This window comes from Nicotiana tabacum, chromosome 8 (assembly GCF_000715075.1).
Source record: "Nicotiana tabacum cultivar K326 chromosome 8, ASM71507v2, whole genome shotgun sequence".
NCBI lineage: Eukaryota > Viridiplantae > Streptophyta > Magnoliopsida > Solanales > Solanaceae > Nicotiana > Nicotiana tabacum.
Window position 1 is genome coordinate 10,820,180 of NC_134087.1, and position 14,084 is coordinate 10,834,263.

The 14,084-nt window shown below is 35.6% G+C and overlaps 1 protein-coding gene across 1 annotated transcript; it reads right to left on the bottom strand.

The window, feature by feature from the left end:
• Positions 1-301: 301 nt before the first annotated feature.
• On the bottom strand, positions 302-2,166 carry LOC107806709 (CBL-interacting serine/threonine-protein kinase 25-like). Its single transcript, XM_016630930.2, has one exon. It carries the CDS (start codon positions 1,876-1,878, stop codon positions 529-531), a length of 1,350 nt encoding a protein of 449 aa, XP_016486416.1. The 5' UTR covers positions 1,879-2,166; the 3' UTR covers positions 302-528.
• Between the last annotated feature and the right edge of the window lie 11,918 nt (positions 2,167-14,084).

Sequence of the window (14,084 nt, forward strand, 5' to 3'; positions counted from 1 at the left end):
CCAGGATTCAAACCTAGGTCATCAAGCAAGTGAAGAAGGCACTTGAGCACTTCTACAAACCAATGCAAATCCAGGCTTTAGGATTTTAGGGGGCCTCGTAAAATATTTAATGGGTCCTCACTATATATATATATAGTATTTTTATCGAGTCTAACGGTTCAAGAGCCCCATAGGTCTGCCACTGCGCACATATGAAACAAATAGAATGTATAATTTATATGTATGTATGATCTTATACATATAATGAAATCATACTTGTATTGAATCCACTAACTTTAGAATTTGGATTCGCCTCAGCGCTAACTGAAATAGTTTTCACATCCTCCAATTAGATTAAAATACTAACTACTATAGAACTTACAAAGTATTTACACATCACTGATGAAAGAAAGTGCAATTCACCATTATAGTATTAAACAAAATTGGCTGAACTTGGATAAAGTAAAATGCTATAGTTATGGTTGTGTTTGGTACATATAACTCCAACAAAAACCTATAATTTACAATGGAGTAAAGTAGCATTGCAGTTTAGTCTCTGCCATCATTCTCACCTTGCCATGTCCAAACAATGTCTTTGAGAGAAGGCCGTATATCTTCCTCACACAATTTCCTATACTCAAAAGTGTCTCCAGCAGATTTAGAGAATTCAACAACAGCCACTTCTGGTGCAACTTCAAACACTTCTGCCATTACTGATAATTTACCTTTTCGCCCCTCGGATGTTCCTTGCATTTTCACCTTGAATTCCTTAGCAGATTCAATCTTAAAATTCATTTTCTTGGCTAAAGATTCTAACTTTGACATGATTGTTGAAGCTGAGGATTTAGATGTGAACATTGAACCAGATTTCCTCTTACTTTCAAAAAGACTTGACAAATCAAATCCTGAAGACATTGCTGATATAAATTCAAATGCATTATAAAAAGGTGGACCTGATTTTGACCTATTTCCCAAGTCTATCTGCTCTGTGCTACCATTTTTCTTATCACCATTTTCTTCACTTGAAAAAGAATTTGATCTACTAAAATCTTTTAATATCCAAGGAACTCTCATTATAGCAGAAATTGAAATTCTTTTTTCTGGATCAGCCACTAAAAGCTTTGAAATTAGCTTCTTTGCTTCAGGAGAAAACCAAGGTGGAAACTCATACTCAGCTTTAAAAACTTTCCTATACATTTTCATCATATTTTCATGTTGAAATGGTAAAAAACCAGCTAAAAGAACATATAAAATTACCCCACAAGACCAAATATCTGATTTTGCTCCATCATATCCTTTTTTCCTTAGAACTTCAGGTGCAACATAAGCTGGAGTTCCACACTGTGTATGTAACAAACCATCATTCCTTAATTGCTCCGATAAAGCTGAAAGCCCAAAATCTGAAACCTTTAAATTCTCATTTTCGTCGAGAAGCAAATTTTCAGGCTTCAAATCACGATGAAATACACCACGGCTATGGCAAAAATCAACAGCACTTATTAATTGCTGAAAATATTTTCTTGCTACATCTTCCTTAAGTTTCCCTATAGCAACCTTAGCGAAAAGCTCACCACCTTTAACATATTCCATAACAACAAAGATTTTTTGCTTTGTAGCCATAACTTCTTTGAGTTCAACTATGTTAGGATGTCGAACTAATCTCATGATTGAAATTTCTCGAATGATTTGCTCCATTAAACCTTCTCTTTTAACATGGTCTTTGTTGATTACTTTAATAGCAACACTCTCTGAGGTTTTGATGTTTCTGCCATAATAAACCTTTGCAAATGTTCCTTGACCTAAAAGCCTACCCATCTCGTATTTTCCGAATATGATGTTTCTCGTACCGTCCATCATATGGTCGGTTTCTTGGTTTGATTGATTCATTGGGTCTTTCATAAAGTAGAAGAAGGTTAGAGAGAAATGATTTTGTAGTGAAAAGCAGATGCAAGAACTAAGGTTTATAATTATGGGATATTTATTTTAAAAGGGTACTATACAGAATATTCGTATAGTCAATTCTAAACAGGGTAAAGAAAACGCAAGGTGTAAAGGAGACATGGGTGAGATGGTGGAGATGTCGACGGGATTTAGGAATTTTGGGATTTAGCTTAGGATTGCAATAATGTTGTGGAGGAAGAAGAGACTGATAGGGGGGGTTAGGTGGGGGAGGGGTTAAGTGGGGGTGGGGACAATAGGGAAGCAGTGGGCTGTTCGCTAGTTATTGGAGGACATGGTTTGGGCAAAAATGGAAGGAGCGGCAAAAGCCCATAGTGACTAATTATAGTAGTGTTATTTTGAAAATAATTGCAAATTGCAATCATAACTCACGACAAATTAAGAAAATAAATCGGACCATTCAATTATATCGTTTACTCCCTATATCTTTTTCCAATATTCTAAATATAGATTTTCACTTTTACTTGTCATAATTTTTATTTTCTTATTGTACCCACAATATTAATTATTCATTTTAAATTATTTTTTCAAATTCATTAAAAATATACATCAATTAATATGAGTATTATGGTAAATTATGCAATTCTTTTATTATTTCTTAAGATGTGTGCAAAGTCCACAATAGACAAGTAAAAGTGAACGGAAGGAGTATATCGTTTACTCCCTCTCCAATTTAATTATCGTGTTTCTCTTTTTATTAATACCCTTATTTAATACTCTTCACATGTAAGTTTTTTTGGGCTATATAGTCATTTTTTACTTTCAAGAATATTTAATACTACGGGCCAAATTAAAAAAAAGTAATTAATTATACCCTAATTTTTTAAAATGATAACTATTTTAGATCAGATTATTTAGTAACTACGACAATTAATATGAACGGGAGGAGGTAATTATTAAAAAAGCTTCCTTATCGTACTATTATCCCTTTTTTTTTGTTCGACAAATTAAGAAAAATATCCGGACCATTCAATTATTAAGAAGCTTTCATAGTATTATCCTTTGTTTTTGTAAGAAAAAAGAAAAGAAAATGTGTGTGGTAACGCAAGTCAAACCAAGTTTATCTTGGATGATATATTTAAGTTATAACATATAATTAAGAACCCTATATAATATAATATAATATAATATAATATAATATAATATAATATAATATAATATAATATAATATAATATAATATAATATAAATATAATATAATATAATATAATATAATATAATATAATATAATATAATATAATATAATATAATATAATATAATATAACATATAGTACAAAATTTTCAATAGTTTCTACCCAATTATACGGTCGTTCAACCATTAAGAAATCAATGTTATACTTTAATTTTTAGCCGTTCCAATAATTAAATGAGACAAATTTTAAACTTCAAAATTCATATGTAGTACACTCCGTGTCTTTAATTTGTACCCATTGTATTGATTAACAGTCACGAGTCTTAGTTTTAACTAGTGCCCATTTGTATTGATTGATTTTAATTCTATGATAATTTAAAATCTATCCGAAATAGCCGCAATAATAATTAATGTTAATAAGAACTGCAAATCATGTACACAGACCAAAATTTGTGTTTAACAGGAATGCATTTTAAGAGATTTCAAACTTAGGGCGGATATATTGAGGTTCAACGGGCGTGACACGCCACCCGCAAGCTTCGGTAAAATTTTTATGTATATATGTACAATAATTTTATAGTGTTTTAGCTTGCTGCATCAAATAGACAACAATTTGACTACACTTATGAAAGTACCCTAAACTACACTTCACTGCTTTCTTTTTTTTTCTTTGTTTAATTTTAATTTCAGTTAATCAAGGACTCCTTCATATTTATTAGTAGGAGCATCATTGTATCAGGTAGTTCATGATTCTTCGTTGTTATCAATTCATAATATCCTTTTCGAATTAATATATATATTAGAAATTGTGTTATATAGTTTAAGAGGGTGTTTGGTTAAGCTTATAAGCTAGTCAAATTGGCTTATGAGCTTTTGGCTTATCTACACGTTTGCTAAATACCCAAAGTGTTTATAAGTCAAGTGTTTATAAGCTAAAATCAGTCATAAGTTGGTCACCCCAACTTATGAATTTTTAGCTTATAAGCACTTTTAGTTTGGCCAAGGCTTTTTACTAATTTATCCTTAATAATTTTTTCTAATTCACAAAATATTTTTCCCAAAATAATTTCATAATATTTTTTAAAGTTTCTAAGGATATTTTAGTCATTTTAATAAAAGAACAACTTATCGGCACTTTTCTATCAAACACATCAACTGCTTATTATCAGTTTCAGCACGTCTATCCAAACACATAAATACTTATTTAAAAAATTAGTTTCAAAACTTAAAAATATTTTTCAGCACTTCAAGCTTATCAGCGATCTACAATCAGCTAATCCAAACAGACTCTAAATAAAAAATAGTTTATATAAGCTTGTTGGAACTTAAAGTCCTAACTTTCTATTCAAAAATAAATAAATAATAATAACTATACTTTTAGTTAATCTTAAAGTTCTAGATATTTTTAAAAAAAGTTGATGATGTTATGAAATAAAAACAATTTAGTAAAACATGAATAAGAAATAAAAGCAATTTAGTAAAACATGAACAAGAAATAGAGATAGAGAGAAGGAAGAGATTTTCTTCTTCAATTGTGTGTATTTTTCTATCTATTACAAGGCCTTTATATAGGCATGAAAAGTGAAGAAATATGTCATAGAATATGTCCTTGAACATAGAAAATATGTCATTGAATATGTCATTAACCATTTGAGAGAAAGATCATGGAGGAAGAGTAGACATCCACCATATTTTGATTTTTATCATAACACTCCCCCTTGGATGTCCATAAATAATGTGCCTCGTTAAAACCTTATTAGAAAAAAAAACTATGGGAAAAAAATCCTAATGAAGGAAAAAGAGTACACATATTTAGAAATACGCCTTTTGGTTGCCTCGTTAAAAACCTTGCAAGGAAAACCCAATGGGACAAAATCTTGTAAGGGAAAAAAAGTACAACGCGTATTAACTCCCCCTGATGAGATCATCAGTTCACATCGTTGAGCCTTCGTATCCCAATCTTGTACACTAATTTCTTGAAGGTTGACGCCGGTAGATATTTGGTGAACAAATCAGCCATATTATCACTTGAACGGATCCGTTGCACATTAATATCATCATTCTTTTGAAGATTATGTGTGAACAATAATTTAGGTGAAATGTGCTTTGTCCTAACTCCTTTATGAATCCTCCCTTTAATTGAGCTATGCATGTTGTATTTTCTTCATACAAAACTTTGGGTAATTTATCACACTTCAAACCACATTTGTCCCGAATAAGATGTATAGTAGACCTCAACCATACGCATTCTCGACTTGCTTCATGAATAGCAATTATCTCAGCATGATTAAAAGAAGTAGCCACGATTGATTGCTTAGTCGATCGCCAAGATATGACAGTGCCACACATGTAAACACATAACATGTTTGAGATCAATCCTTGTGTGTGTCAGATAAATACCTCACATCGACATAACCAATAAGATCGGTATTGCAATCATTGCCATAAAATAAGCCCACACCGGTAATCCCCCTTAGATAACGCAATATGTGCTTGATTTCATTCCAATTTCTCCTCGAGCGGAGCTATATCTTGCTAAGACATTAACTGAAAAAGTTATGTCATGTATTTTAGTGTTAGCAAGATATATTAGCGCACCAATTGCATTAAGATATGGTACTTTAGGACCAAGAAGCTCTTCATTATTTTCATGAGGTCAGAGTGGATCTTTATTTATATCGAGTAATCTCACAACCATCGGGGTACATAATGGATGTGTTTTATCCACATAGAAGCTCTTTAAAATCTTTTTAGTGTATGCTGATTGAAGGACAAAAATTTCATCTTTCATATATTCAATTTGTAGACCAAGACAAAATTTTGTCTTTCCAAAATCTTCCATTTCAAATTCTTTAAACAGTCTACTGCTTTAGGAAGCTCTCCGGGAGTTCTAATGATATTTGAATCATCAACATACATGGCGATTATAACAAATTCAAATCTATATCCTTTTATAAGGATACAAGGACAAATTGAATTATTCTTATACCCTTCTTTCAACAAGTATTCTCTCGGGCGATTATACCACATGAGCCCTGATTGTTTCAATCCGTATAAGGATTTTTGAAGCTTTATTTAATAAATTTCTTGGAAACCTTAATATGCTCCAAGACAATTTAAATCTTTCAATGATATCCACTATACGTATATCAAGTTTTTCATATATTGTCAGATTAAAACCTGAAGTGACTATATCCACTTTAAGAGAACATGTCTCCATATAATCAATGTGAGGATATTTACTAATTTTCTTGTGCCACAAGTCGTCTTTATGTCTATCGACTTGAACCTTTCGCACAAGAACACATTTATACCTCAATTGACTTTATACTTTCAGGTGTTGGACTATCCGTCCAACTTCACATTTTTCAAGTGAAGTCAATTTCATTGCGTATTTTTTATTTGGCCAATCTTTTATCCGTTCAAATTTCATGACAGATTTGATCTCAAGATCCTCGTCAATATTAATCATATTGAGCGCTACATTATATTAACAATATCGTGGACAATCATTTTATGTCGGTTCCATTATTACCCAATAAATACATAACTGTCACACCTCCTTTTTCCGTCCTCGCGAGGGGCGTAAGAGTTTTTTCCAATTAAAGGACAATCGAAACGGGATTTGTTTATTTATTTCAGAAACGCCACTTGGGAGATTTAGGGTGTCCCAAGTCACCAATTTAATCCTGAATCGAGGAAAATAATGACTCTGTATTACAGTCTGCGCACCAGAAATCCGGATAAGGAATTCTGTTAACCCGGGAGAAGGTGATAGGCATTCCCGAGTTCCGTGGTTCTAGCACGGTCGCTCAACTGTCATATTCGGCTTGATTATCTGATTTTATACAAATATGAACTTATGTGCAAATTTTAACTTTTTACCGCTTTCATAATTATTATTATTATTTTTACAGGGAATTGCAACGTTGTGAAAATGTCTCTCGAACCGCGTCACAATCAATGTACCCGTGGTCGCCGACACACTTTGACTCCGTTGAGATTTGGATTTGGGTCACATAAATGTGCACCCGAGTTTAAGAAAATTAAATTATTAAAGGCGCGCCTAAAGTGACTAGCGTATTGTTATTTTGGGGAAGGCCGTAAAATTCGCTAAACGGCCTGTCCCGAATTCTAAGTATTTTAATATATACATTTAGAGGGCCCCGCAGCTTGTGCATTTTTTGTTTGTCGAGGCTCGTCTCATTCATTATTTTAAAAAGAATTTGCAACGTCATGGAAATGCATCTCAAACCACATCACAATCAATGTACCCGTGATTAGAGACACATTTCGACTCCGTTGAGATTTGGATTTGGGTCACATAAATGTGCACCCGGGTTTAAGGAAATAAATTATTAAATGCGTGTCTAAAGATACTAACGCATTATTATTTTGGAGAAAAGCCGTGAAATTTGCTAAGACGGCATATCCTGAAAACTAAGTATTTAACACATATATTTTTGTAAGGGCTCCGCAATCTGTGCGTTTTATTTGGCGAGGCTCGTCTCATTTTTATTTAAAGGCAAACATAAGGCAACTACAATTTTCTACTTTGCGATGTCATGGAAAATTCAACTGATGGCACACCTCGATTTCTAAAGGACTAAAATTAATTAAGTGGAGGCCATGGGTTGTAGATTGAACTTATTTGATGAAAAGAATATTTTCATGGAATTAAAATTACTACTATAATTTTAAAATTACTACTTCACGCATAAGCAACTATTAAGACAAACTAAAATAATTAACATCCTTTAGAATGTGTACAAACACATATTGTGACAAATATTTGGATAACAACAATCTAAACATGAAGAAACAAAATGCCAAATAACTATTTAAAGTAAAGAAACAAAGGAAAAGACATTCACGGCCAAATTTCAATACCATACGGAGTTAATTAGCAGGAAATAGCAATTCACAAACATCATGTATATATGTCTCGCTCAATTGCATACTATCCGCATGAACTAGGATTGTATTTCAACAATCACATATACATATTACCAAAAGCAAATATGAAGGACATGTGTAGAGGTGACCTACTTGTGATTAACGTTTGATACGTTGAAACTGCGACGAAACCTCGGACAACAACCTCGACGTACCGGACCTCGACGAACAACGACGACCTCGATGGAAATAGAAAGCTCGAACCAAGACTGTCAGCGACCCGAGATGCTGGCTGCTGCTGTTTTTTTTCGACGCAGCAAACTGGTACGTGAATATGAAGCAAAAGGGGTCGTTTGGATGTGAGGAAGGAGCAGCTATGGAGGGTCGTTTGGGCAGTGGTCGATGCTGCTACTGGTTGCTGGGAATACGAGGGGTCGTTTGGGCGTGAGTGTGGTCGCTTGGATGTGATGAAACGAACAGCAGCAGCAACGGCTGCTGCTTGAACGGCGAAGCAACAGTGGCAGCAGTAGGGTCGACGGGGCTGGGGCGTGGATGGTGGTGATCGACTGGTAGGGTGCTCGTGTGTGGCTTACGACGTGAGGAGGAAAACAGCAACCCAGGGGTTAGGGTTTCGACGACGAGGGGTGATGACGTTGGTTGTTTTGGGCGTGGATGAAACTGGTTGTTTTTGACTGGTTATGGCTATGGAGGACGAAGCAGTGTTTCATCTCCCTCTCCCCTCAAGAAGATCCACAGTCCGTGGGTTTTTGTATCTTGTTCAAAGAACATGGACTTCACGTGTGTAGGGGTCCAAGACTTGTGTCCCCCATGCGCAGTGGGGTTCCCTGTGTGTGGTGTTCCGTCCGTGTTCCCCACGCGTGTCCCCCATGTGTGGTGGGCTCGGATTATTATGGGCTAGGTTCGAAAATTAGGCCTAAAAACGGGTAGTTTGAACACAAATATTATTCTTTTGCCCGGACCCGAGAATAAGAACACGACGTTGTTCAACTAATCCTATGTAAGCAAAATAACTACCAAAATAAAACTGTCATTTAAAACAAAACTATTTTTTAATACTTTTTTCAAGATTAAAATAGCTCCAAAACATTAATAAAACTATTTTTGTAATTTTCATTTTTATATAAAGATAAAATATAAAGTATTGTTTTTTTGTATTTTCTAAAGATTAAATGACTATAAAACGTTAAAGAAACTATTGTTTTTGTAATTTTCGAAATTATATGAAGATAAAAATATAAAATACTTTTTTTTGTATTTTTAAAAGATTAAAATGACTACAAAATATTAATAAAACTATATTTTTTGTAATTTTTTCGAAATTATATAAAGTATAAAAATAAGGTACTATTTTTTATATTTTTCAAGTTTATGAGAAATACATAAACTAAAATGTTTATATATATATATTTTTTGTAATTTAAACTAAAATGTTTATATATATTTTGTAATTTTTCCTTTTGCGACGAAATAAAGTAAAATAGTCAAAATTAGCTAAAATAGCTATATTAGACCTAAATTAAAATTCGCGCCAAAAATGTGAAAATTCTTGGGGAGGGTCAAAAATCACACGTCTACAGCTGCCCCTCTTTGACTGGAAACACAAAGAGTTTTCCGACAAAGAACGACTAGACATGTTTTTGACACGACCATTATTTGGAGGGACTACACTAAGGAAAGGAAGGGAATGTGACCGAGCCCTGGTATCTGAGCTGCCTACATATCCTTGGCTATAAAGGAATCAGGTCACGTGTAGTTCAGAAATGAGCGAGATTGTAGAGTGTACCGAGGTGAAGAGCCGATCGAGGTGCCATTCCGTTGAGGTTCCGGTCCGCGGTCATGCTTGTCACACCTCCTTTTTCCGCACCAGTGGGGGGTGCAAGGGAGTTTTTTCCAATTAAAGGACAATCGAAACGGGATTGGTTTAATTATTTCAGAGTCGCCACTTGGGAGATTTAGGGTGTCCCAAGTCACCAATTTTAATCCCGAATCGAGGAAAAGAATGACTCCATATTACAGTCTGCGTACCAGAAATCCGGATAAGGAATTCTGTTAACCCGGGAGAAGGTGTTAGGCATTCCCGAGTTTCGTGGTTCTAGCACGGTCGCTCAACTGTTATATTCGGCTTGATTATCTGATTTTATACAAGTGTAAACTTATGTGCAAAATTTAACTTTTAACCGCTTTTATCATTATTATTATTTTTTACAAGGAATTGCAACGTTGTGAAAATGTATCTCGAACCGCGTTACAATCAATGTACCCGTGGTCGTCGACACACTTTGACTCCGTTGAGATTTGGATTTGGGTCACATCAATGTGCACCCGAGTTTAAGGAAATTAAATTATTAAAGGCGCGCCTAAAGCGACTAGCGTATCATTTACTCTGGGTAAGGCCGTGGAATTTTACTAAACGGTCCATCCCGAAATCTAAGCAATTTTTAAGGCAAATATTTATTGAGGGCCCCGCAATTTTGTATTTTTATTTGGCGAGACTCATCTCATTCTATTTTTAAAAGGAATTTGCGACGTCATGGACATGCATCTCGAACCACGTCACAATCAATGTACCCGCGATTAGAAACACATTTCGGATCCGTCGAGATTTGGATTTGGGTCACATAAATGCACACCCGAATTTAAGAAGGTAAAATTATTAAGTACGCGCATAAAGAGGCTATCGCGTTATTATTCCGGGAGGGTTGTGAGATTTGCTAAACAACCCACCTTAGGGACTGAATGCTTCAACATATATATATTTAACAAGGGCCCCGCAATTTGTGCGTTTTTCTTTATTTTTTTTGTCGAGGCTCATCTCGTCCTTATTTTAAAAGGATATCCTATAGCAACTACATATCTTGTTGCGTTTGTCTCTACTAATTAAAAACAGTAGATAGCCCTAATTAATTACATGCTTGCAAGTTATCTATACAGAATTCCGAGTGCTTGCACAAAATCAGAAGCACGGCCACGTACACAGTCGACCGAGTAAAATTAAGGGCCCAAATCCAGCCCATGCGTGATGGACCAGACCTGGGCCATTGTTCGTTCGATGCAGGCCTGCTTGGTCTATTTCGACCCGGGCTCGACCTTCGTGAGGTTGAGATTGCAGTCTCCATGTTCTTTGTCTTAAAACATGATTTACCAGTTATATGAAGCAGTTTATCAGAAAGGAAAGAACTTAATTAATAGAGTACGATTTTCATGCTTGGCCTACATTAAAGGACATACTACAAAGTAAAACTAAGTCTAAGATACAACCTATTTCATTGGGAATATTTTCACCTATCAGCATACATATATAAACTATCATTCAGCTAATCTATATTGATATACACTAGGCATACATGCTACTTCTATTATCAACACAGGAATGAAAATTATTATACAGTACATGATATCTAATGTAACAATCTATGTATGAAAGTCAACTTCAGGTCTTTTCTTTTTGTATTCATGCTCAATTTTCCAATTACATTTGACAGTGTATTGGTTGTGTACCTGGTATAGAAGACAAAGAAGAAAAGAATGATCAGCTGGGCAGTATGCAATGAACATAGCAATAGCAGATACACAACAACAACACAGCAACAAACCAACAACCACAAGTGTTCCCACAGTCCACAGACAACCAGCAACAGTTTCCAGAACAAAGAAAACCAACAGATGGTCGAGCACCAAACAAGTAATCCCAGAAAAGAGTAGTGAAATAACAGAAATAACAGAGTATTTGATGCAGCAACACCAGCAGTTCAACAATCACAAGCCGCTCAATCAGTGCAAACAACAGAACTTGGCCAAGACAGCTTGACCAATATGAATTCTTATGTAGTTTTCAGACAGTGTTTGGTTAGAGTGTTTCTGGAAATTTCCTTATGTTTTTCAGTTTTCTTTAAACTCACAGGACCTCTCTCAAGACTAAAATTTCCAGCCCCTTTTAAGTTCTCAAATGGCCTATTTATAAGCCAAACAACCAGTGCAGTCAAGCTGCCTGGATTCTGCCAATTTGCAGACTGCCCATACCCTTTAAACCCATGCCTAAGCATCTTTTGATGCCAGCCATTTGTTCCCCACACCTGGCTTATTCTTTAATCAAGAGTTATGGGCTCATTTTAGTATTCATTTTAAACCCCATACTCTTGTGTATTGTTCCCCATTGGCATTAGTTTAATCCTAAATTAGTACCCTACTTGTCAGCTCATTTAAACTAAGTTTTTTTGTTCTTTTCAAACCCCAGACTACCCCTGTTAGCCCTTGATTATTACTGTCCTGCATCACTGCAGCCTCATGGCATTTTGAACTTCTGAAAGTTCAATTTCAGAACTGCCCTAGCCTGGTTCTTTTAATTGTTTACAATGCAGTTACAAACTAGCATTCATAGATAATGTCCAACATTCAAATCACAATACAAGTCCATTCAGTCAAGTGAGGTTGTACGCATTAGAATATTTGAACATTCAGTCGTAGGAAGTTAATCGACGATATTTATCAAGTCGACTATACTAATTATAACAGGTAACAATCAGTCGTTCATATAAACCAATACATACAGGGACCTGAAGGGCTTCGGACAACTTTGGTCAATCAACTGGGAACCTATATAAGTTATTTATGCGACGACTATCCTAATCGGACATGCTTATCATAGGATACGTTCAAATCACACACAGAAACAATCGACCAAATAAAAGGTCTTTGACAGAGATGGAAGAAATCCGAATGAAAAATAACAAAAATAACAAACAAACACAACGAAACATGCTGACAACTTAAATAGCGGTTGAATAAAACAAAAAGGAAAAGAAAAACTTACCGAGAAATGTCCAAACAAAATTGATCCAAATCTGACTCAACTCTGACCCTTTGAGGCCGAACAAACTTTAATCAGGGTGTTCTCACATGAGAACACCTTGGTTAAGGTCTATTAGACCTCAAACCCCTGTCAAGACTGGCCGGATTCCACAGGTTCATGTGTTCTAGGGTCTGGATTTTCAGATCTGGTTTTTTAGAAGTTGTGGGTAGATTCGGACCAAACCAAGCTTGGTTTGGTCACGAGGGAAGTCATGGGAGTGTCTGGTACGAAGATGGTGAGGTTTGGTATAGATCGAGTTTTGTCTCGAATCTTCAAATCCAGATTCGAGACGATGGGAGGTGATTCGAGGTACATGGTTAGTGGATTCGTGTTCAGGGTGGTTGGATGTTTCAGGGGTGTGAAGGGGGTGGTCACCGGCGTTCATGCCGCCGGGTTCTGGTGAAAGGGAAACTAGGGCGGCTGCTAGGGTTTGGGGGTTTCAGGGCTTGGGGAAGGAGATGAGTGAAGGGTGGGGTTCGGATAGGGGGCGTGGGGTGTGAGGGAAAGCTTATATACGGAGTAGGGGATTAGATCTGAGTCGTTAGATCAGATGATCTCAACGGCTTGGATCTGATGGTGAGGGGTGAGACGAGGTCGTTTGATATTAAAACAGGGTCGTTTGGTTTAAGTGAGGGGTTGGGCTGAACCGGTAGCTGGGTCGGGTTTGGAAACGGGTTGCTGAAGGGGGGTCCTGGGCCGTTGGATTGGCCTGGATGGACGGCTCAGATCAAATGCCTTATACGGCGCCGTTTTGGGATGTGCCTGGGCAGGCATGGTTTGGACCGGGTCTTGGACGTGGTTTTGGGCCTATTTTTTGTTTTATTTCCTGGGCCCAACCCGATTTTCATTCACTCTTTTCTTTTGTTTTTCTATTTTTTTTTAAACAAAAATGAAATAATAATAATAAAACAATGAAATTAAAACAAACAACAATGTAGCATTTTAACACAATTATCACAAAAATATTTAAGTAAGTTAAATCACAACCTAGAACGAACGATGCACATATATATATATATATTTGAATTCGATGCACATATATATATTTTGAATTTTCTTTTAATGACACATATTTTTTGTATTTTGTTTGATAATGATTAAATGCAAAATGGACAGACCCACAAATGACTAACAACACCTGTCACGGAAAAATCGAAAAATTGTACAGCGAAGTCATTTGTCCCTATTTTTATTTTCTTTTGGAGCGATTGTTCGTGAAGCAAAAATCACGTGCTTACAGCTGCCCCT